We start from the raw sequence: 25117 nt of genomic DNA on the forward strand, positions 1-25117 counted from the left end.
CACTTATTTTGGGACAGAATATCAGGAATAAGACAAGGGATGGCCTTAGCAGTTCCAAGCAGGGTTCCCACAGCTTACGGCAAGCAGGATTTTTACTTTTTAAGATTTTTTAATGCCACTTGGAATCAAACATAAGACCATTTTTAAAAAAGCCAATAGTGAAGGAAAAAAACATGTACATGTACATGCATGTACTGACATAAATTAGTTAAGGTTAGGAGGGGATTTGATTTTATTTTTCAAATATTTGTTGTCACATAAGTCATGAATATAAGGCGATGTTAATGCAAGAGGCATTCAGTAAATAATTTTTTTTTTATTTTTTTATAAGTTACCTTTTACGTTGAGCTTTTTCAATACAATGTCAGAAAAAAAAAAAGATTCCTAAAACTGATGTCAATGTCCAAGCATTTCTAAGACTTTTGAAAGATTGATTTAAGACATCTTAATGCCAATTAAGGCTTTATTTTTAGACTGATGGATTCAATGCCTTTAAGACTTTTTCAGGATCTATGGGAAGCTAATTCTCAGGTAATTTTAGAGTAATCTTTTCCCTAATTTCTTGCAATTCGTGGGACATCGCTTACAAAGTTGCACAGTGTCTTTTTGGCCATGTTTTCAAAGGAAATCAACCTCAATTCCTCGGGTTTCAGTGGAACTGGCTGAACTTGTCTGTGTGAACCACTTACTGAGCTAGGAACAGGTTCCCTGAAGCCCACGCTGAGCTCATGACAGAAGATGTGCAGTAGGAGGCGTTCACATTTCTGCAGAGAGAAGAAGAAAGAGTATTAGCTGCCATGCTCTAAATATTGGGAGGCCTGTGAGGATGTGGTGGCTGTACTGACCCTTTGGTCCTCTGGATTCAGGCCCTGGACTCCTTTGATTTTCTTGCTGTCGTCACAGTACTCTATCTCAGGGTTAGATAGACTCCGGCAAAATGTGCAGAGAAAATCCCCCCTGTGACAAAAAAAAGAAAAAAAGTTTACACAGAGATGACATTATGTTTACATCACCTTCCAACTGCATGATCAGTTAACCGTTTGAAACCAGAGCGAATTGGCTTGATTTCTCTCAAAGACATGAAATTAAGACAATTAGCAATACAGCCCCCCACAAAAAAAAGCACAAAATTAGTGGAAAAAAAACCCAAAAACCAACAGTTAGGCTACTATAAAATTCCCTAAAAATGATCTCAAACAAGGTACAGAAGAAAAAATTATGATTAGAAATTATAACTCTGTAAAATAATTTTAAATACATGATTAAAATATAGTTAAATGTACAATTTCCCCTAGCTTTAAAAAATATATATTTTCTGAATGTACTCATTTCTTGCAATTTGCAGGACATTTCTTGCAAAGTAGCTATGCCTTGTCCCTCATGTTTTCACCAGTTTGTTTCAACCAGTTTGCTCAGGGTAAGAAGATTTAAGCACTTATTGAGGGAATCTGAATCCAGAACTTGCTCCAGTTTTCACATGGTTAACAGCAACCAGAACAAAATGTTTTGAGAAGATCCAAAACATTCAGAATAATACAGAGTGGGGAACTCAGCCATTAGGTTTAGACTGACAATGTGCAACAGCAGCAGTTATAAAAATACACCACCAAAAACACCAAGTGCACTGATCACTCACGTTGGGAAGATTCTAATAGTGGGCACGTGGCATTTCATGTGGAACACTTTGGGGCAGCGGTCACAGCACAGCAGGTCGCCACCGTTGATACAAACAGCACACCAGTCCTCATTAGGATCGTCCTCTTTCCCACCAGAGGTGACGGTTCCAGCTGAGGCCCCAACCTCTTTGGTCTCTGTCTCCTTGCCTAAGTTTCCATTAGTGAGTGGAGCGCCTGCGGCGGATGATAATGAGGTAGTGCAGGTCGTAGTGGAGGAAGAGGAGGTGGCTGCACTGGAGCCATTTAGTCCAGAGCAGGCCGTCTCAGATTGGGGTTCCGTTTTGATGCGCTCACCTAAAGCCTTGAGAGCGTCTTGGCCGGCAGATACGACTCCCAGCACAGGATGAGGGCTGTTCTCTGGACTGCTCATCTGGAAGTAAAGCACACACAGAAACACTAGACTGTTTTAAGACAGTATGATTCTGAATAAATGTCATATACCCGATATACCTTTCCCAACAAGATTAGTACATACGCGCAGGTTTTTCAAACCTGCTAAATATAGGTGATCAAATGCATTCCCACTGCCAGTGAACCCACCGCTGCATCACACAAGTCTGCCTTTCTGTCAGCTTTTGTGTGTGTGTGCATCTTGCAAGTTAGGGAGCCGAAATTTATGCGTTCACCTGAATGTTGTGTTCCCATCGAAGCATCGGAGCTGGATGCAATAAAAACCTGTGTCTACTGCAGAGTCATTTGATCCAGGTGTGTGCCAATTGTACACATTCTCATTGCATTAAAAACACAGATTTTATGTGCAGTGTGAATGAGGCTTTATTTTCAGACATATCTCACAATGCTGTCTGTAAGTAGCCCGAGAAGAAATTATACATGGGGCAAAGTTTGTTTCCTCACTTATTTCATCAGCTATGGCACATGTTTAATCTTTTAACTATATCCAACTTTGCCTAAACTGGATTCCCTTCTTCCATCTTCCTCCTGATCTTCCCAGTTTTCTGTGTCAGTTAAATAATAATACAGTGCAGAGGCAAAGATCGATGGATTCTGTTAGAAATCCTCATGCAAAAGTCATGCATGGTGCAGAGTGAAATTACGGTAAGGTAAAAATTTAATGTCCCTGAGGTAAGGTAAAACTTTAATACAGATGGAATTTATAAGTATAACAAAACAGACAGTACAAGTCAATAACACACAATAGTACCCAGTATACCACACTGTCAGGGGTAAATTATGGACATTAAGGGTCAAAGCTTGTTAAGATGAGCAATAGCACACAGGAAAAAGGCAGATCTGCAACGCTCTGTGCTGCATTTAGGGAGGCTAAACCTCCGCCCTGATGGAAGCATTTGAAGGATGGAGGGGACACTGAGAGTCTGAGACAATCGACCAAGCTTTAGACGTGACCCTCTCTTCTTACAGATGCTGGAGGTTATTAAAAGTGACACCAGTGATCTGCAGAACAACTTGACCACTTTTTCAAACTTGTTTTTACAGCTAAAATTACAAAACCAACAGAAAATGGTGAAAGAAATAACAGACTTGCCATTAGTGTTTGCATCAAAATTCAACTTGTCATCTATGACAGTGCCCAGATACTTGTTCTGCCGCACTTCTGCCACAGACTCTCTGTTGATCACATAAGGTGCAGGAAGGCAGGGCATCCTCCGAAAATCAATTAACATCTCACTGGTCTCAATGAATTGTACATAAATAAATAAAAGAGAAAAAAAAATCATGGAAAAGTAATACTAACCTCAATTTATGCCAATCAATGTTAGAAGATGTTATTGTTCTAAGCCCATTTATTCAGTGTTACAAGTCATCAGGCACTCACTTTTTTTGTCTATTTGATGATGAACATTTGTCTGTTTTGGGTAAGGACAAATATAAAACAATTTTTTTTGCATGTAATCCTTTTAAGTTGAATTTATACTCGTTGACGCATTTTCATTCAGACGTTTTAAAGCTAATGTATGAAGAACAGTATTCATACCATGCAGGCACTCCTCCCGGCATCCGTGCCGCGCTCAGTCTTCAGAGAAGAAGCTGGACAGCTGTAGCTGTCGTCTGTACCGGGCTCCTGCTTCACCCTCACCTGCTCTGTTGCAGCTCCACCTCCTGGCCCTGCCCTCCCTGCAGAGCTACAGCTTACACACACACAAAAATGAAAGTAAACAAATGGCTAAAAGGTGAAGAGGGTGTGACATTATCGTTGTATACTCTCTGTACAATAACAAAAGGCATTCTGTTTTTTCTATTCTATTCAAAACAAACTTGCTGCATTAGATGAGACTGTTTTTCTTTCAGCTTCAGTTGAGCTCTTTAGCAGGAAAGATGTTCCCTGGCACACAGTAAATATGCTTTGTTCTTTCAACATTGGATTGTGTTGTTGATGTGCTAACTGGCTGACTAGTGTCAAGAAAGGCTTACGGTTTCCCAGAAAGTACGTGATGGTCAGGTGTCATTTTGGTGTGTTCATGTGCAAATTTTTGGCCAAGATAAAGCAACGTGAGGCAACACAGCAGTGGGCTGTCGCCACTAGTTCTCTTTAGTCGGTTTGGTGTGTCTGGGCTTTAAGGGCATCATGATTTTTAAAAAAGGGCTATTCAAGAGTTTGTACTGGGAAGTTGATGCTCCTAAAAAAATCATCCACTGATTTACAGACATCTCTTTCACAATGTAAGTCTGGGAAAAAAGTATTTTTAGGCCCTATAGCATCCCGTGACAAACCTTGAAGTTTTAATTCCACGGTTTGGTCACTATGTCAAATTGGCTTCAACGGCTGGCACTGTGTCTGGGGGCTTGGTTTAAGCAGAAAACACAGATGAGGTCAGTTGGCATGACAGCATCACCCCCCAGCTGTTAGAATACTGGCTCCTGCCTGAGCATCTGCAGTCCCATCTGTATTGCTCGCTGCTGAATATTTGCTTATTCTGATCATGTCACACTGACTAATTCTTTTTAGCAGTGTGTGACTCACTGCTAGAATTAAAAGCTTGATTGAGTCTGTAGTTAATTCATGAATCGGTTAACCTGGACTTTGGCGTGTACATATTTTTAAAAAATAATAACAGGGTGTTTTGCCACTAAAACACCTTTATCTTCTTACCTGCCTCTGCTGCCTGTGCTGGAGTTGCTTGAAGGTCGTGCTGGTGTGTGGGCATTCGACAGACCTGCAGACAGAAATGAGACAGGAAACAGGTGATGATGAAGCAGCAGTAATCTCTTGTTGTTGTACAGGTACATGAAAGTTTAATTTCACTTCTCCAAGATAAAAATATACTCAGAATCTAAAAATGTGATGCAGGATTATTTTATTTAATTGCTTCTGTTAATCTAGTAAATAACATAAGTGTAAAAAGTCACATTTCTTTAATTTAGCATTATTTTACAGCTCGAGCCAATGGCTGCTATTTGTGACATTAGGCTCTACTTCTGAATCCTTAAAGTCTGACTGTATCATGAATGTCATTAGAACAACTTTAGAAGACAGCAACTAAAAGATAAACAGGAAGCTGTGTTAGATGTGAACATGTGGGTACCTGAAGATCCAGGTGAGTGTGTGGACAGTCCAGGTGAGGGGTTCATGTCCACTGAGCCGAGGTGATGCTGCGTGCTGGCTGTGATGTAGCGAGACAGGAGGTGCCCAAGGTTGCTGGAACCTGCATCCTCCAGCTAGAAAAGTACAGTGGCAGGAAAAAGAGAGAATCAAGTTACTCGAGAAGTTAATAGGCTTTTGTAAAAGAACTACATTTGATTTTCAACATGGGAAAATATCACCAGTCAACAGATAAATACCTGAGCATTTTGTGTTTAATTTTGTGTCTACTCATACAACACATTTGACTTTGTAGTCGTGCTTCTCTATAACTTTCCCGGCGAACTTTACATATACAGAAATTCAAATTTTTACTTTATGTTTTGGTTTTTATTCTTTCATAATTAGAACATCTCAAAAATATTTAATTTATTTTTAATCATTTTTTCACTATGCATGTGAAGTTTTCTTCATTGCAAGAACTGTTGATATATTACATTTTTTAATTAATTTTGCTGACAAAAATCAACAAGCAGTGGTTAAAAAAAAGAAAATGCTACCGATCCTTTATAAACCACAAATACTTGATTAGAAAGCGCATACCTGAATGGGCGGGATCTCAGGTAAGCAGGGCAGGTTCTCAGGATTGGTGACGGAGGGGATGAGCTCGATGGGACCTATGATGGGGCTAGCGGGGCCGCGGTGAGCATGGGCCCCGGCCATACTGGCACTGGTGGGACTTGTGGGGTTGGCATTATGGAGGGATGCCACCGGGAAAGGGCCTGCATGGCCTGGGTTAGAATGCTGCACAGAAAAAGAGAGAGGGAGGGATTGAAGAAAAGAAGATCGTAGGAAGAATGGGAGGAAGGACAATGACAGGAAAGGAGAAATAAAAAGGGAAGGGAAGAAAGAAAAGACGACAGTAACAATGACACAGGTCATTCACTGAATTTATAACAAACAAAAAAAAGTTATAAAAACAACATGGTTGCATGATCATGCATTTGTGTGACAACACATGCTGCACAAGACACACAAACGACAAAGTAGAAAAAGGTGCCAAACCCCTGATTGTAGTAAGAAACGAAACCTTTGGTGGCTCATCTCAGATTCTATAGACATCTGGACACAAAGAAAAAGGGGCTGGATATAGTGGAGGTTCTTACCTAGTCTTACATGCAGGCAGTAAATGTACATTTCCTTACTGCACATGTTTGATTTGATCAAATCATCAGCTTTTATTTACATATACATTAGTACTGTTGTGCGAAGCAGGACTAAATGTGGACACAGTACATGGGCACCCTTCTACAAAACATTAATTATATTTGCAAACACAAAACTTTTCATTTCCGTGTTTGATAATGCACTATTAATCACAAAAATCTACATTCAAATAGTTTTCAGTGCACTCCCAAGTATTACCCTGCCATAATTGTATTTAAACTGAACGTGAAATTAATGGACTGTGATTTTTTAATTTTCAAATTAGACAATATGCTGCTTAAAAAGGTTCTCTTCGGAGTTTTAGACCTTTTGTAGCTCTTTGGAGCTCTTTTTCTATAAGTGGCTCCCTGTGTTGTTTCTCATGCAAACACACAGGTGATGTGATACACACACTTCTAACAACGGTATCACCCTGTTCCACTGATAACCAAGATGTGCTATGATGCAACAACAGAGGCAGGAAAGAAGACTGCAAGCTAGTAAATATGGGTATTAACAACATTGGACTGAAATTCCTTCAAAAATCATCTTTGCAAATGTTTTATGAGGAAGGAAAGTTTTAAACACTCATTACATTTGCTGAAGCTCAAGGACACACACAGTGTGTTTTGGCAAATAAAACTGTAAAAGAAAACTCCACGAATGCAAACTGAACTTTTGTTTTTAAATTTGTTATCTGAATTGCGTTAATATCTAAGCATAGACTCAGCAGTTTGCATATTCATTTGAATAACGGCTGCGTTCTCCCTTGCTTGTTTCGTGGAATCTGTGTGGTTACCCATCAAACTAGCAGGGAGAGACAACATCTGCCTGATCAAGGATGAGATATGTCTGCTAAGGTAAAGGGAGTGTGAAGCTTGTTTTTTTCCTGTCAATGTTTTCTTTTGGCTCCTACATGCCTGGCTGAATAAAAGCCACTGCAAATAAAAATGCAAAGCCTGATTTCACATTAAATTTCTATGTTATCACAGTGGTAACCTGTCACTGTCAACAGTCTTCTATTTCATTTGGTCAGTAATAATGCATTTTCAAACATAAAAAAGTAAGTCAGACACAATTTTAATTTGAATAAATGGTTCTATTTAATATTGACAGCTCTGAGCTCAACAAATGAGAAAGTTAAGATTGATAACAGTGCTACCAGCCTTCTTTTTAAGCAGAACCATGTAAAGATTTGACAGTATGAAAGCCCTAAGCGGCCATACTTTTATACATTTTTTCCTCCTTTTTCCTGAAACACTGGGATCATTTTCTTGAGATCTCGAGATAACAAAGCAGTGCTTTCCCCAAGAAAAGACATAATTAATTTGAGATCTCAGGATAATGAAACTGTGTTTTCTCGAGATAACAACATGATTAATTTGGGATCTCGAGATAATGAAACAGTGTTTTCTCGAAATAACAACATAATGAATTTGAGATCTCAAGATAAGTTAAATGCGATAGGCCTGAGATTTCTGTCACACGTTAAATGTCATGCCATGCTGACTGATGGATGCCCTGGACACTAGTGTAGATAGGCCGTTTGTTTTGTGCTTTCATGCTTTGTTGTGCTTATGTTCACGTTACAACAGCTAACTTGATGGCTCAGGACCTCACGATACGCATCAGCCTGCTCCTCTCACTGAATTTGTCAAAACTGGACACAAACTGCCACCACGGCCCTCCCCCACCCCACATAATGCAGCGGTCGATATTCTCCTGCTCCTCTGACATTGCTACACTGTATGATGTTTCAAATAAATTCTTTCAATGACTAGCTTACATCTACGACAGTGTTTTGTTATCTTGAGATCTCAAATTAAATTTGTTGTTAGCTTGGGAAACACAGTTTCGTAATCTCAAGAAAATTATCCCGTTATCTCGAGGAAACGGAAGGAACAAAATGCATGAATGTATGGCTGCTTAGGGCTTCCGTATGAGATAGTTATCAGAGTTTTTTTAATATCCATATAACAACAAAGCCATATGTTCTTGTTTTTTTTCCCAACAAACTCAGATTATAAACTAGATTATAAAATCGTTTTGTTTATAATGTCAAATTTGTTATGTATACAACTGTGACCAAATTATGCACATTATAGGTGTAAATGAGTGGGACACTTGAGAATAAAAACATGTTAGTGCTCTCTGGTGGACAAACTATGTACTGGCCTCAATAACAAACCTTATTCTAGATAAAACTCAAAAAAAGAACCACAATTAAACCCACAAACAAGAAAAACTAGATGTATTTGTTGGAGCCTGGCTGACTCTAAATTTCTACAGACTAAGTGCAAAAAAGTAAAATGAAACCGTACTTCAATAACCGTTAGTATTACCAAATTATCATTATTCTATTCTTTTGCATTAGATAGGAAACATAATACAAACATAACAAACATAATACTGCAGACACTGTGTATTGCTTATGCAGGCAAGTTTTTAGGCTGCTTCAGACAAGCCTTTTTGGGTTAATCAATCTTCAGCACATTTGCACATTAGTACACCCACTTCAATTTGTTCAACATTTACAGCAACAGATGTGTTAGACAAAAAAACAAAATCACATGTAAAATCCAAAAAAAGTATTCTGTTAAATCCTCAAACTCCATATGTGTATCTATTTCCATACAGTGAAACCACAGTGTGTTTGCACTGACCTGTCTCTGGAGCTGAGGCTGCATCATGGTGGGATACTGCTGTCCATTATGTCTCGGCTGAGCCGTCGGCATTCGGCCCTGGGGCGGACCCGCGAGACGCATATGGTGGGAGGAAGGGTACATCGTGGGACCTGGCCCTCCGTTCATACCCCCAGGCCCTCTCGGTAGCTGCTGCATACTGATGAGCCTTGGGGGCTGTCGAAATCATACATATACAGAGACTATGTGAAAATCAGGTCATTGCATAAACACAACCATGGCAAATTGGGCGAACAGTGATTCTGTGATGTGATTTTCAGGGTCGTGCAATTATAGGAACAAAACATATAATTAATGCTGCTGACATGATGAGTAATTTTATTGAAAACAAAAACTAAAGACTTGAATTATCAATTCATCACTTCAAACATTTATCCAGTGATTCACTGATGACTTATTCAACAACACTAAATTATGCATTTTTGATTAGATAAATTAAAGGGTAACTTCTGCATTGTTCAACCTAGAGCCTATATCCCCATGTTTTTAAGTCTGAGTGACTAATGTGAGCAGCATTTTTAAAATCAGTATTGAGTGAGAGGGCTGTAGCTAAAAGCGCCAAACAAGCTGCAACGTAATCCCTAAAGGCAAGTGTGCATCGTCAAATATGTACACTAAAAGTGTTTGTCTTTGCCACTGACAGGCTCACATTATTATTAAACACACAGAAGCAAAATAAAACTCACAACAGCCGTTTTAGTTCATCTTTCCACCGTTCCAAAAATCATCCACACTGGTTTGGTTGAAATAAACCCTTAATTTGAAAGTTAGATGTGAAAATATAGTGCCTCTATCTACACCTAAATTACTGTTTATATGAATGTGTCTGGTGGGTACAGCGATTTAATTTTAGGTCTTTTTCTAATATAAACAAAAAGGATTTTACTCTTTAACAAAGATCTACTATCGTAGGGATCCTTCCTATAATACTGTCAGAAACAGAAAATAATCTCAGTCTGTCAGTGAGCGTACACTGACGATGCTCAACTGCCTGCAGGGATCTCACTGCAGCCTGTTACACCGCTGCTGGCCCGCAGCTCTTTCTCAATACTGGACCAATGTCAAATTTTTTTGCACAGTGTACAACAACACAAAATAGAAATAAAGGTGATGCTATGTTTACTGTCAATCTCAGTCAAGTTTAAAGTATCTGCAAGATTATTTTCAACCAAAAATCACATGCTTTGGAAAATAATGGACTGCTAAAGTAACGCTGCATCAATTGATTATTTTTTTCTTGATTAATAAACGATTATTGTTTTGATAAGTCAATTAATCTAATGACTCATTTATCAATTCATTTATCATTTTAATTAATATAATTAGTAATCTACCTAAAAATAAATATCAAAATCTTGTCTTATTAATTTTATTCAATTATCTTCTCTTAAAAACAATAATAGTGGCATATGTTGAAATTAGTCTCAGTTCTACATCATGGCTGTTATAATATAAATAACAACAAAAATTATTATAAAAGGCCCTATTTATCAGATGCTTAATCAGAAAAATACTGGACCTCAAACTAAAAAGGATTGCTGTGACACACATTCATCTATTCACTATATAACCTGTCTAACCACTTTTTAACCGTTTCCCTGAATGGGAGAATTAGTATCTTCCCATGAGTACTTGTTTTAAAACTTTAAATGTTGGTGACATGAATGTATTTACTCACTGGAGTAATACACAGTTATTTGACTGTTGAGATAATTACTGGGACATGTATTCCTGCTCAGTGTGGGGCAATGAACATAGCTGAAACAATATACCGACTGTAACAACAGTTACAGACTGTACGAATTGTCTGCAATTTCAGTTTAAGGTGTTTTCTCAATCATACATGGCAGTCAGAGTAAATGTAAAATAAAGAAAGGCCTAATATTAACATTCAATGATACATGGCGTAATGTTAGCAGTGGTGCAGAGAGTTTGAGTGACTGCTGCCAACAGAAATGCGTTTCATGTCTTGATAATCCTGATAAATCAAACTTGGGTGGGGTGAAAAAGTAAACAGGGCGGAGCTGTTGTGTCGCTTCACTTCAAGTGTCCATACATAGCAGTTGTGCTGCTGTGATGAGTCATTTTAGCTGAAGCTTTCTCTGATGGAATCCATGCTTTGACTAGGTGGAGCTTACTGTATTGCTATGCGCCTACCCATGTTTTTCAAATGGCGGATTTCCATTATCAACGATGCCAATTATGTTGCTAAATCACCCCCAGCCCTTCACTACAGTTTATTAAGCAGGACATTCATAATTAGACCTGAAAAATGCTATTCTGGTCTTTTAAGTCTCATAACGAAGACAGAAGGCAGAGAAAGAACCCATTTAAAACACTGATGATAAACTTGATCTTCCTTAGATACAGTATATATATATATATATATATATATATATATATATATATATATATATATATATATATATATATACGTACTTCAAATCGCATATGGCAACTTACTGCGTATAATCCAAAGCACCCCACCCCCACCTCCACCCCACAATTGACTCGGAAGCATTATTTTTGTCCCCTCCAATCAGCCAGTGATTGCTGAAGAAGTTGTGTAAAAGCAGTGGCTTGAGTGGCTCAAAAAAGAAAGAAGGTCCAAATTCTATAGAAATCTGATACACTGTATTTGTGGTCACTGAGTGGCTTAGGTTTGAGGGATATTCTGACACTTCTGCACACTTGACAGGTTCTTCAGAGTGAAAATGTTGGGTCTAAAATATCTCCAGAGAAATAACTGTAGCACAATGGGCAAAATAACTTTCCTAAGCACAACACTTAATCATAATAACATGCACACTAGGTGACTTGCTGCCTATGGCCAATAACTCACCATTACAGAAAAGTAGCCTGTTCAGTTTAGCAGCTTGCAGGCTAAAAGTTTACTCGATCCCCCCTCTCGCAGGGAGTGGACTGAGGCTGGTGTCGGTGCATCAATAGCCACCATGCACATTTCCTGACGTCTTCGGGAAAGGGGCTATAACAGTCGCATTCTTAATGTCTAGCCGCTCTGAGACAACATCAGAGGCGTCTTATCTGGGGCAAGGAAAAGAAGAACTAGACTGTTGCTCAGTGACCAAAGTCCTCTTTACAGATTATAGTAAAGTTTGCATTTCATTTAGAAGTCAAGGTCCTAGAGTGTGGAGGAAGAGTGGAGAGGCACAGAATCCAGGTGTCCGGTGTGAAGTTTCCGCAGTCGGTGATGATTTGGGGTGCCATGTTGCTCCACTGTGTTTTATCAAGTCCAAAATCAATGCAGCTTTCTACCAAGAGATTTTAGAGCACTTCATGCTTCCATCTGCTGACAAGCTTTATTGAGATGCCATGTTCTTTTCCAGCAGGACTTGGTGCCTGCCCACAGTGCAAAAACTACTTCCAAATGTTTTGCTGACCATGATATTAGTGTGGTTGATTGGCCAGCCAACTCGCCTGACCTGAAACCCCATATATTTTCTATGGGGATTTGGGGTAAGAGAAAGATGAGCGACAACCTACCCAAAAATACAGACCAGCTGAACCTGGGCTTCAATAACACCTGAACATTGCCACAGGTTGATTGCCTCCATGCCACGCCGTATTGATGCAGGAATTCTTAGTAAAGGAGCCCAGACCAACTATTGAGTGTATAAATGAACATGCCTTTCAGAAGTTGGACATTTCTGTTTTGTAAATCATTTTTTAAATGATACAAGGAAATATTCTAATATTTTGAAACATGCTTTTTCACATTTTTCTGGCTGTAGGTCATAATCATCAAAATTTAAAGTTTACATGTGATGAATCTAGAGTATATTACATTTTCACTTTCTTGAATAACTGATGGAAAACACTAAACTTTTCCACGATATTGAAATTTGTTGAGATGCACAGATATGATCATCTAGGATTAAGACTCACAAAAGTTTGTCACCAAATCCTCTCAGACTGGTCCTTTTTAAACATTCCTAATCCTGTATAGACAGAACACCATCTGGTAAAGCTCTCAGAGGTCTGGAGAGACATAATACTGGAATAAAAAATGAATTTAAAAATTGTCGGAGCACCGAGAATAAAATGTTGAAGTATGCTCCTAATATTTTTGGGAGTTACTAGGGTGATCGATTGGAGTAGTTTTTTCACTGTATTAACAGTACCTTGACTGCTGAATGTTTTTCCGTACCTGCTGCTGAGCCATGGGTGGGCCGGCCTGTCTGGCATGCTGCTGAGACATCTGGGAGGCGATTCGCATCTGTTGCTGGATCTGCTGCTGGTGCTGCTGCTGTTGTTGCTGCTGCTGCTTCTGCTGTGCGTATGCCGCCTGCTGCATGTGCTGCAGCCGGAGCTGAGCCAGGTTGATCTGTCCCGGGTGTTTCCCGTGGTGACCTTGGCCTGGAGAAATGGGGGGTCCTCCTACCATCACACCAGGTGGCTGTGCAGGTGGTGGCGGCTTTTCGATTACCAAATTACCTACATTAAAAAGAAGAGAGATAACAGTTAGCAGGGTTCCTGCAGCTTAAGCCAAGTAATATTTAAGGCTTTTTTAATGTCACTCGAATTTAAGTTTAAGACCAAATTTCTAATAACTGGAATTAAAGGACAGTTTTATTTCGCCCAATGTTTAATGTAACATTAAAAATGACGTTTTTGTCCAGTGAAAAAGTTAGATTATCTAGGTCAAATGTTTACAAAAACAGTCCTTTTCAGAGTGGAATACATGGAGGACAATGAACATATTATATTATCTATTTAGTTTACCAACAGATGCAGGAAATATCTGGTATTTTTAGTCAGTTTTTTTTTAGCAATTCTGTGTTTCTAACTCTGCAGGTGAGATTCAACAGCTTGAATTCCCATCATGACAAGTTTAAGAAGATGAATTTATGAAACTGTTCTACCAAAAAACAGATGTTACCAATTATTTTGATATTTTAAAATGTAACATAAAAAAATCCTACTTCCAATGTCTGAGAATTTTAAGACATTTGTGAGATTATTTAAAGTCATTTCAATACCACTTAAGGCCCCATTTTTAGATTAATTAGATGCCTTTTAACACTATTTAAGGATCCACGGGAACATTGACAATGTAAAGACATGCACATGCTCTGGACAGCATGATTTATCATGCAGAAAGAAGCATGGAAGGACCAAAAAATATATGTTGAAGCACACTGCAGTGGCAAATTATGACTGTGTTTTTCTAATCTTGATTAGAATAAATCAAAAAGAAATTTAAATTCAATACATAAAACAGAGAAATATTGACTGATGAGGGATATTTATAATACTGCTGCCTCTTTCACCTAGATTAACCACATTTTTGGCCCAGAAGGTAGGGTCACAGAAGAAGCGCACAACTCCGTTGGCCTGGGGCGCTGGCTCCAATCTGGCCTTGAAGAGCTGGCGAAGCTGGAACAGGATCTACAAACACACAGAAAATAACGTTCTTCTGTTAGCGGGCTTGGCTTTATCGGAGCAACAAACAGCCCATTTGTCAATGTACCCTTTAGGACTATCACTCCACCAGCCTACAATAAAGTTATCTCAATTATCTTATTCACTGACTGTCTTGTGGTAAGTAGTCCAATCCACATGGCACAAGCATCCGTTGTTTGAGGCTAAAAAGATTTTCATCCACATATTGTGGGAAAAAAGCCGCTTCTGCAACTTCATCCATCAAGAAAGAGCTGATCCAGAAATGCATTCCAAAAAATGTCTGTTTTTAGACTGCTGCTTAAAAACAGATATCCGGGGCCTAGAAAACTTGCGGTTGTGTGCCTTAACGAACCAGTCAAGTTGCACTTACAGCTTACATCCATATATGTGAAAACATGGATGCTTCTCTCTCTCTCTCTCTCTCTCTCTCTCTCTCTCTCTCACACACTCTCACACTCACACACACACACACACACACACACACACACTTCCTATTTGATCAAATGTCTTCCCCTCTGTTCCTGAGTTATGATGCTGATGTCACAGTGAAGTTGACTTTTGACCTTTTAGATATAAAATGTCATCACTTCACTCTTTGTTCCATTTAATATTTGTGTGAATGTTTGTCATAATTAGCATATGAATCAAACACATGTTTTGTGAGGTCACAGTCAGTTCATCCTCAAGTCCAAGAGGATGCTTGTGCCAAATCTGAAGAAATTCCCTTGAGGCATTCTTCAGATATCAAATACACAAGAATGAGACACATGATGTCACAGTGACCTTGACCTTTGACAACCAAATTCTAATCAGTTCAATGTTGAGTCCAAGTGGACATTTGTGCCAAATGTGAAGAAATTTCCCCAAGGCATTCTTGAGATATTGTATCCATAACACTGGAACTGACGAACGGACAACCAGAGCCCATAAAGCCTTCAGCCACGGCTATTGCTAGCACAAAGGCATATAAATTCCAATGTAATACCTATGATCCTACATTTATTGCTGTTCATTCCTGTGATATATATAGTAAAGACAACACCAAAAGTTACGTTGGTAGCAGATGCATCTCAAAACTTGATTTTAACACCAAAAGAGGAAGAATTCTTCTCATGTACAGCAACAATTTGGGATCCAACTAAGGCCAAGTACAATGCTCTTCTGTGATAACACACCAGCCATGTTGTCTGTGATGCAATAGTTTTGTTTGGAGAGCACTTCCACTTTCATCTCTTATACTGCTGAACATCTGGGGCTCATGAGAAACCTACCAGCCTCTTGCTGTAGAGCAGCGCCGTGCTGCTACCGGTAGTGATGGCCCAGTGGCAGAAGTTGAGCACATGGTGGATCTGTTGGGCCATGTGGGTGGTATCCTTATGCTGAGACACAAGCCTCAAACTGCGTTCTTTGGTCACATTCTGGACAGAAAGTGAGATTATTCTGATTAAAGGACAGCTACTGAAAGAACCAGAACACCCTAGACAAATGAATGTTCCAAGCTATTACAAAAATGTTAGCATATGCATAGAGATGGATTAGATAATGAGATTTGATTAAATTAAAATTTAATGATTCCCGAGGGGAGCTTGGGTTATTACAGCAGTCGATAATAGAATGCAGCAAAAACAATTAAATAAATTAGTGCACAGCTCATGGGGAAGCAGTTAAGTCATAGCATATAACAAACTGTATTTAATGATAGAAGTACATGAAGACATGAAGGGGAAAAAGTCACTGCAAGGCTCTTATAGAGAAGTAGGCATGAAAAAGAGGAACTTTAAAATTCCTTGTGTTTGACAACACATGGTATTTGTACAGAGAATTCATCAAAATATCAAGCTGTAATCAATATCGAAATTAAATGATATGGTGTGTGAGAAATGTTGTTGTTTGGGGTTCCTGCAGCTTCAGGCAAAGTAGATTTACAACTTTTTAAGTCTTTTTTAGTGCCACTCAGAATTAAGTTTAAGACCAATTTTCTAATAACCAAAATTGAAGAAGGATAATTTTTTTTGTCCAACTCTTTATTGTAACATAAAACATGACTTTTTTGTCATGTGAAAAAGTTTGATTATTAAGTTTGCTTTTTTAAAAAATTTTTAAACCCTTTTTAGAGTAGAATACAAAGAAGACATTGAACATATTATATTATCATAAAGGTATCTTTTGGTATATTGACAGAAGTGGAAATTTTCTGGCATTTCTGGCCTGTTATGTGGATGATTTTGTGTTTCTTAATCTTCATGTGAGATTCCACAGCTTTGATTTCCATCATGGTGAGTTTAAGAAAAGGTATTGATTTAATTACTTAACAAAAAAGATGTTATCAATTATTTTGAGATTTTACATTGCAACGTCAAAAAATGTTATACTACTTAAGGCCTTATTTTAGGATGAATGATTTCAATACCTTTTAAGACTTTTTAAGGATCCGCTGAAACCTTAGTGCTGTTGGATGTCTCATATTTTTATGGGCAGATAGATGCAGGCTAGAGTTTTGACACAAACTACACAAGCTGTACAATATATGGTGTAATTAACCTGAAATATGTGTCTTTCAGTGCAGTGAAATTGACTCAATAGGCACAGAATGAGCCAACATCAATGCATAAAAAACCAACTGATTCAAATGCACAACAGAACATATACTAATCTTTTCTAACTGAATCTACAGTACCTTCTGTAGTTCTAAGCCTAACTAACTTCCTTAATATTATCTTACCTCCAACTGCTGCAGCAGAGACTTGCCCTTCTTGTTGATCTCATTAATAAGAGTAAATACTGCGATTTTGATCTCGTGCTCCACCTTCCGATGTGTCTCATTCAGTTCTTTTAACCTGGGTGAAAAAAACGCTTCATTTAGAGACCTAGTTGCATAAAGAATGCCGAATGCAGCCCATCCCTGTGTGTATTAACATGCAGTAACTATGTCAATGGGCAGCACTGGCTGTGGTGTTTATTCGTTTATTTATTTGTTTAAAAGGATCCCCATTAGTTGATACCAGGGTAGCAACTCATCTTCCTGGGGTCCTGCCATAAGACAGTATACACAAATATACACAAGATCACATACAAGAGACAGCAGGTAACCAAAACATGTCATCGTGTTGATGAAAAACTCGCACCTGCTTTGCAACTGAGAGACAGAGTAATGGACAAAGTTCTTCTTTTCCTGTAGTTTGGCAACACTGGTCTCAATGAGGCCTTTGTGGTTCTGGAAAGCCTCCTCCAAGAACTGGTACCTGTAATTAGAGGGGGTAACACTCCTTTAGTTACCAACAACTCTGAATGAACCAAATTACCGTGATTTTAATAAATAACCACTACTAACTGGGTTAAATAAAACAAAACAAAAAAAAGAAATGGGGCAGAAAAAATAAGTCTGGTTTCAAACGAAACTAGCACCACTGCCTCACAGTTGTATGCTTCCAAAAACCAGTCAGTCAGTCTGTGAAAATGCAGATGTTTCACACACATCTTCCCCATGGCAGCACAGAAGATCTGTGCAATCAGCACAGTCTCAAGGTTGACACCCAAGACCAGTGTCACCAACTCAGAATCTGACCAAATGTCTTCTATTCTGTTCCTGAGTTATGATGCTAAATAATGGCCAGAAAAGTGATTTTGCAGAACATTATGATGTCACGTGCCACATTTGAGTGAAGTTTTGTCCAAAAAAATGTGTATGAAATCTTCCACCAAATTCTAATCAGTTAATTCTTGAGTCCAAGTAGACGTTTGTGTGAATTTGACAAAAACTCTCTCAAGATACTCTTAAGATATCTCATTCCCAGGGATTGACGAACTCATGGTCACAGTGACATTGACCTTTGACCACCAAGATGTGATCAGTTCATCGTTGAGTCCAAGTGGATGTTTGTGGCAAATCAAAAGAAATTTACTTCAGGTTTTCTTGAGAATTTACATTCAAGAGAATGGGGCAACCTGAAAACATAAAGCCTCTGGCTATGGTTTGTGTGGAGGCATATAGCTCTCATTGAAATTTCAAAAATAAAAATAACGGGGCAACAGAGACACTGTCAATTGCTTTTGTTTGCATTTTTTTCATTGGTAAGACATGAATGCATCAGTCTCTTGCTGTCAACTTTTGAAGATTTGTGTGAATCTGAGCAGAGATTTCTTTCCTTTGCTTTGTGGTGGAAAAGAGCCAAGTTCAGTTTCTGTCCTACCAGGTGGGAGCTTCCATTCACCACGCAACATGTAAAGCATACCCTGATTATTACTCTCTTTATTTAGACTCGAAAAATCATAACTAATTTGATAACCAAAATGACAATGCAGCATAGCTTCGAACCACAAGGACTTCAAACTGGTATCATCTACCAGTGGCTTTGTGGGAAACCAACATGAGGCTGAAGATTTGATATTGTCTTAATATAGATTTTGCTGCTGGAACAGTGAGCCTGACAATACACCTGCTGAAAACTCCAGCTGAGTCCCTGTGCTCCTTATCCGGTTTAACAAATGCATTTGTGAATAATGCCAAAACATTTTTTTCCATTCCTGAACCTAATATTAGATTTTTCTCACATTTGTGTCAATTATATTTGTTGTAACTGATCAGCTTTGTGGGCTTTTATTATAAATGCCACAGACATATCATGGGGAAGATTTCTTGTAACCATTTTCCCCTCATGTTAACACATTGTGTCAGCTGGGTAGGGAACTGTTGTCGATGTGCTCTGGTTAAGCCCACAGAGACATTTATTGATACTGAGGTACTCACATTTTGGACAGCATACTATACTTTGACTTTTAAATGATATTGCGTACACACTATAGTATGACTTTTTTATGGTATTGTACAGTATGATTTTTTTTATGATTCAGACAGAACTACATTCACTGTTGTCTTTGTTTTGCTGGGTTCATAAATATGTTATAAAATGAAATTTGAGGACTTGTCATTCACTTTTCAAGCTCTATTTTTCATTTTCAATGACTTAGAAAGGAAATTGATTTTCTTTTTCAATTAAACTTGCATTATTAATGTAATTAATGTTTCTCTTTTCAATTAAGGGTTAATGATCACGCTCTTTTAAGCATAACTGTAAGTGCCTCAACGAAACATTTGAATGGCATAACAGCTATGATGCTTATTCAGCTATAATGTACCATTTTCTTGTCCTTTTTAAAGCTTTACACCAGATAAAGTTTCAGAGTGAGAGCATCAATGTAACCAAAGAAACCCACTACAAATCAACTCTGCCAACCGTGCCCTGCTGCCTGCCCCACACCTACTAACTGCTTGCACATGACAGAGATGAAAGGGAGACACCCTGCCACACTTGCCTTACATTACAGAGAATCTCACCCCATTACAAATTATCCTGTAGCGCAATGAAACAATGCAACTAGAACTTAAGTTATCATTTCAGTTTTCAGTAGAGCTATGACAGCTCCACTGAAGAGTCAGCAAAGTCATGTTAAGTTTAGCCATGTCAACAAAGGCCTGTCGCGGAAACATCAGAATTAAACAAAAAAAAAAAAAAAACAAAAAAAAAAAAGCTGAGCGATATCTTATTGGTAGCAATTTAGCATAATTATAATGACCCGATGCCCAAAACTTTGGTCAATTGGTCATTTCTGACAGCATTATTTGGCTCATTTGAATTTCAAGTAGTAGCGCTACTTGTGCAAACCCTGGTATTACCTCTAATGTGACTGGTTTATAGAGATGTCCATTTAAAACTAGATCTCAACGTATTACCAGCCTGGCAGAATATTGGGGCCAATATTTCGCATTTTGACGATTATTTGTATCAGCATTTTACTTCAATGATAGCTGATAAAAATAATTAATAGTTAGTACACTTATTAATAGTGTAAAGAAAATGTCAGCATGGAAGGAACTTTTACTTTGTAAAACCCCAGGGAGCTATTTTTCTTTATTCATGTTTCATTCAAATTTTTTTTGTGTTGGAGTTTGTTATATTCCAAATTCTAAATATTGACAGAAAGATTTTCATTTTTATTGTTAATACATATCAGTTCCAAATATTGGTTATTGGTCTCAATAACTACTAATAATCGGTACTGGCGCTTAAAAAGCAATATCGTACGACCCCTTTTTAAAACCAACAGATCTTGAAACCTAAAGGTTGGGTTGGTATAATATTTGGTGTGCATTTGCAGCGTATTTTTATAATGTACTGAAAATTAACAGAAACAAAAATGGCTGCCTGCAGGGCAGACAATAACTATGCCTGTAATGTAAAGAACATTTAAAGACAAGTTAATCTCTAAAACATGCAAGGGGAGTACACAACCAACACACAAACTTGACATGCACAAACATGTCCACTGTTACAAAGTATTGACTGTTGCAGCATTGCAGGCAACATACCAATTAAATGAGCTAAGAGACAGGAGAACAACAGTCCATGTGTATCAGATTAGATGTGTGGGATGTGTTCGATGTTGGGCTACCTGTGCTCCTTGTGCTCCAGCAGCTGGCAGTCCCTACAGGTCAGAGTGTCACAGGTCTCACAGAAAAGCTTCAGTGGCTCCTGCTTGTGGATGGGACAGAAAACAGGCCTCTGTCCTGATGCACCAACAGACTCTGTGGACACACAAAAGAAAAGACACCACTGTTGAGGAGACCAATAAAGAGGCAAAATAATCATAGGAACTGGTGAATAAAGGATATAAATTAAAAAAAGACAAAACAGAACTGCAAAAACAAGTTATTTCAAAGCCAGTTCAGGTTTGCAAACTGACAGAAAAGGCCTGAGAAAACTCTGGTCAGAGCTTTAGGGCGTATAGTCCCCAAGCTAGAGGTACCAGACTCTGCAGCACTGTTGCTATGGCAACACCCTATCAGCAGCACACTCACTGTGCTTCATCTGGGGCTGGGCTTATTTAGGATTTCGCAGTTTTAGCTTCTCTAAACACCCGTCGGCCCTTCATAGGGAGGGTAGGCCATCTTACCGGAGGCAGCGTCAGCATCCTCTTTGGTGCGGATCTTGTGGTCCTTAGTAATTTTGACCCTCTGGTGTGCCTCCACGCAGGTCTTACAAAGCCATTCTCCGCACTCCACGCAAAAGCCAATGGTTCCTGCGTTGTCCTCGCAGCTTGTGCACACCTTGAGAAGATCACACCAATAAGATAAAAGAACTGGTCTTTCAAAATCACTACAGTTTGGACAAAGGATGTTAACCACAAAACAGGAAGTAATGCTGGCTGGAGCAGGCACACCTCCAAATAGTAGGATACCACATAGTAGGGATCGACCAATTATCGGCTTGGCCGATAATATCGTCCGATATTCGGCATTTTTGCGATCATCGGCATCGGCCGTTTTTTTCACTGATAACCGATAAAATTAATTAATGTATTTTAAAATGCGCTCCTTCGGCTCTGATGCAGCCGTCTCTGCCTGAAGTCACCACTCTCTTGGTTGTGTAACAATGTCCCGCCCACATCCCTCACTGATTGGCTACTTGGCACAAGTGAGCCAGTGACAGCCAATCAATCAACACTGAAGCCTCTACATGCAGTGCCACAGACACAGAGGAGAAACAGAGGACTGCTTCGGTGGCTGATCCAGCAGAAAAGGTAAGCAGTGTCAGTCGAAGTTTCAAAGCCCTTTAGGATGATTTTAAAAATACCACAACCTTGATCAATATTAGTGATAACATGCAGGCCCAGAGTCGACATTTCACCAACCTACTTGTCTAGTCACATCAAGCATACGACTTTGCAAGATAGGACTAGCATCACTCACGACAAAAAAAAAAAAAAAGATGTGAGTGAAGATGACCTGAAGTCCCTTGCTTAATTAAATAAAAATATGACATAGGTAGGCTGTAGCAAGTATAAGGGAGGAAAACCTGCAGTTTGGCTATTGAGATTAAACTTTTCACAACTTCAACATGGGGTAGGCTATTTAATGATGGCTCACCGCTACATTATAATTGACACGACCAGCTGCTTTAGAGCTGGGGCCAGACGCACAATAATAATAGGAGACACTTACGGTTATCATTACTTTGTGGGAATAATTAATCTCCTACCGTGTCTCAGCCCGTGGGGCGGCTCCTGGTTTGTCAATAAACAACACCCGAGGCGATTATAGCCTATAAGTTTAACACCACACGCTAACGTGTCCTTGTTTGTTTATAGTCGCCTCTCCGTCAGCGCTCATGCTGTCACTACACAATGATCACACAGAATAGATGTTAAATATTCGTCTTTTTGCCGGTCACTCGTAAAGTCCAGGGAAATGATGGGCCATTTCAATGAGTCAAGCAGAGAACACACGTCGAGTTTTTTCAATCAATAAATTTACCATCGCGTCTAGAACCCACGTGTGTAAAGTAGCCTTTATTGTTTGCATTTACAATTGCCAAGTGCCTTATTCTTATGTAATATGACATACACTTCTAAGCACAATAGTGTACATTTAATGTTCTGAGATTCTGAATATGAATTCATTTCTCTAAATAAATAAATATAATAATAAATAAGGAACTATAAGTGAAAAACTCTGGTGAGCACTGAAAGTTGTGTCTTTATTTACTCATGCTGTTTTATGTAAAATTTTAATCTGAAAAGTAACTATTATATCTATAAAATGAATGTAGTGATCCAAGGTTCTGGCCACCCTCCTTATTGTTTGGTCTTAATCAGGCTGGATCAGATGTATCCTACTTGAGAGGGAGAGCACTTAAAACATCATTAATTAAATGTTATTAATGTAGGCTATCATTAAGAATATTATGTAGTGTAGTAGAAGTTTAACAGACAGTTTTGCTCTAATAAATGAATATATATTTTCTCTTTTTTAATTCTCACTCTTTTTTTTGTCTCTCTTTCTCTAAATCCTCATTACAGATGGATGGATCAAAGAAGCGGGTGAAAAGTACAGTATGGCAGTATTTCACACAGCCAACCCCAGCTACTAGAAGGCCCCTGCACTTTTTGTTTTAATAGGCATTTCAATTAAGATTATGTGTTCATGTTATTATGTTAATTATGTGTTCATGTTATTTTACAAAAAGTTAAGGCCATTTTTTTCAGTGTAAACAAACAGTATACTGTATTCATTCTAATCCCAGGTGTGTTTCTGTAAATTTTGACACCAAAATTTTCATTTTTACTGCAAATAAATATCGGTTATACATATCGGCTATCGGTTTCGCTTGGTTATTAATAATCGGTATCGTATCGGCCCTGAAAATCCATATCGGTCGATCCCTACCACATAGTAAAACACAGATGCAGACACACACACGTGAAAATAACATGGCCACGGGTTAAACTGTCTCAACATACCTGTGCAGCCTTTTCATCAGACGTGCTGGTGGCCTCTGTGGTATCTTTGACAAAGTAGTTGTCAATAATATCACTTTGTTTGTACTCCTGGTGGCACACTGAGCAGCGCATAACATTCACTGAGGACAGAAAAGAAACAGAAAATGAGAGGAGACAGACGTCAAATGAGATCAGTGGGCTGCACATTCAGTGCTTAATGGTAATTCATTGATGACCAATCTTTGAGGAAAAATCAAGGCCAAAGAAGCAGTGACCATCAAGGACAAACCCCTATAAAAGCTATTACCTGAGGACCCCCTTAACTCTGGGCTAAGAATAGTCCTGCTTCAAACAAAAGAGGATTAATAACAGCTCTCAGCATACTTTCTACTTATTTCCATAATTTCCTTTAGGTAAATTCCTGTTGTTATTAAAAATTCTTGGCACTGTGGGACACCCGCTGCCTATTCATGGGTGCTAATTGATTTAGCGCTTGTCTCCAGAAGATTCAATCTCGTCATCCTTGGCATTTTTATTAGAATGTTAAATCACATGCGCAATTTGGGCAAACAACGAGGACTGTTGCACTTAATCACTTTAGTTGGCATCGTTAATGGAATTAGTTGAATTACTGCTATAATCATGCACCCCAACAAGTAATTAGTTCAGCGCATTAACTTTGCCACTTATTTTCTGGAGTCTGATATTATGCACGATATTAAACTTCACATAAATGTTTTAAATTGAGTCAGCATAATATGTCATCCCTCCTCTACCTCATAAACCCATAAACTCCCCCCTCACCAGCCAGCTGAGGTAAAAACCGGTTAAAGCCGGTTTGAGCCGGTCTACACTGGCTTGAGCAGCACACAGCCGGTTTGTATAAGCTCCAGCTGCATGGGACTCTGAGTGATTGGTTGTGAAAGCAGCTGGACTGGGACTGTGTGGTGGAGCCCCCCCCCCCCCCATGTAAAAAAACAAATGTACCACACAGCTGTCACTTTGAACTGGAGCAGTCCACGCTCAGCTCCACCTCTGTACCCCCCGACCAATCAACACACACACATTTAAAACAGGACTGGGGTTGTGTTAACCTACATTTATCAAAAGTAGCCCCCTCTCCTGAAAAAATGAGGGCAAAACAAGACTATAATAGCATATTAAACCCCAATAACAGGTCAGTTTGAACAACTCGGCCTATTGCTTTGCCAAATATTAACCAAAGTGCTGGGTTTCCTAGTAAAAGTGAAATACTAGAGTCAGCGAGCCCCTGCCAAGGCCGACATTGAGGTCAAGATGATACCAAATCTCCCACAAATACTGTTAAAGACAAA

At 38.8% G+C, this 25117-nt stretch overlaps 1 protein-coding gene and 1 long non-coding RNA gene across 6 annotated transcripts in view; one reads left to right on the top strand and one right to left on the bottom strand.

The window, feature by feature from the left end:
* trim33 (tripartite motif containing 33) overlaps positions 1 to 25117 on the bottom strand; it is a 39212-nt gene that overhangs the window by 9018 nt on the left and 5077 nt on the right. For 3 of the 5 annotated variants that reach the window (XR_015777566.1, XM_088082568.1, XM_088082570.1), the window contains exons 2-18: positions 23805 to 23923; positions 21459 to 21612; positions 20958 to 21090; positions 17633 to 17749; positions 17230 to 17344; positions 15779 to 15925; positions 14375 to 14492; positions 13252 to 13538; positions 9045 to 9239; positions 6241 to 6297; positions 5779 to 5979; positions 5180 to 5312; positions 4747 to 4810; positions 3631 to 3784; positions 1637 to 2046; positions 846 to 957; positions 690 to 764 (exon numbers count right to left, since the gene is read on the bottom strand). Coding sequence is in view for 4 of the 5 variants with exons in the window: in XM_088082568.1 (XP_087938694.1) it covers positions 690 to 764; positions 846 to 957; positions 1637 to 2046; positions 3631 to 3784; positions 4747 to 4810; positions 5180 to 5312; positions 5779 to 5979; positions 6241 to 6297; positions 9045 to 9239; positions 13252 to 13538; positions 14375 to 14492; positions 15779 to 15925; positions 17230 to 17344; positions 17633 to 17749; positions 20958 to 21090; positions 21459 to 21612; positions 23805 to 23923 (2591 nt within the window). In the remaining variant the exon portion in view is untranslated. The remainder of the gene's footprint in view (positions 1 to 689; positions 765 to 845; positions 958 to 1636; positions 2047 to 3630; positions 3785 to 4746; positions 4811 to 5179; positions 5313 to 5778; positions 5980 to 6240; positions 6298 to 9044; positions 9240 to 13251; positions 13539 to 14374; positions 14493 to 15778; positions 15926 to 17229; positions 17345 to 17632; positions 17750 to 20957; positions 21091 to 21458; positions 21613 to 23804; positions 23924 to 25117) is intronic. The other 2 variants (XM_088082569.1, XM_088082571.1) reach the window with 2 other exon arrangements.
* On the top strand, positions 21803 to 23654 carry LOC148188780 (uncharacterized). Its single transcript, XR_015777567.1, has 2 exons — positions 21803 to 22085; positions 23364 to 23654. It is a non-coding gene; the product is annotated as an uncharacterized LOC148188780 (long non-coding RNA).

Source organism: Plectropomus leopardus, chromosome 9, assembly GCF_026936395.1.
Source record: "Plectropomus leopardus strain MGB_pleo_1.0 chromosome 9, ASM2693639v1, whole genome shotgun sequence".
NCBI lineage: Eukaryota > Metazoa > Chordata > Actinopteri > Perciformes > Serranidae > Plectropomus > Plectropomus leopardus.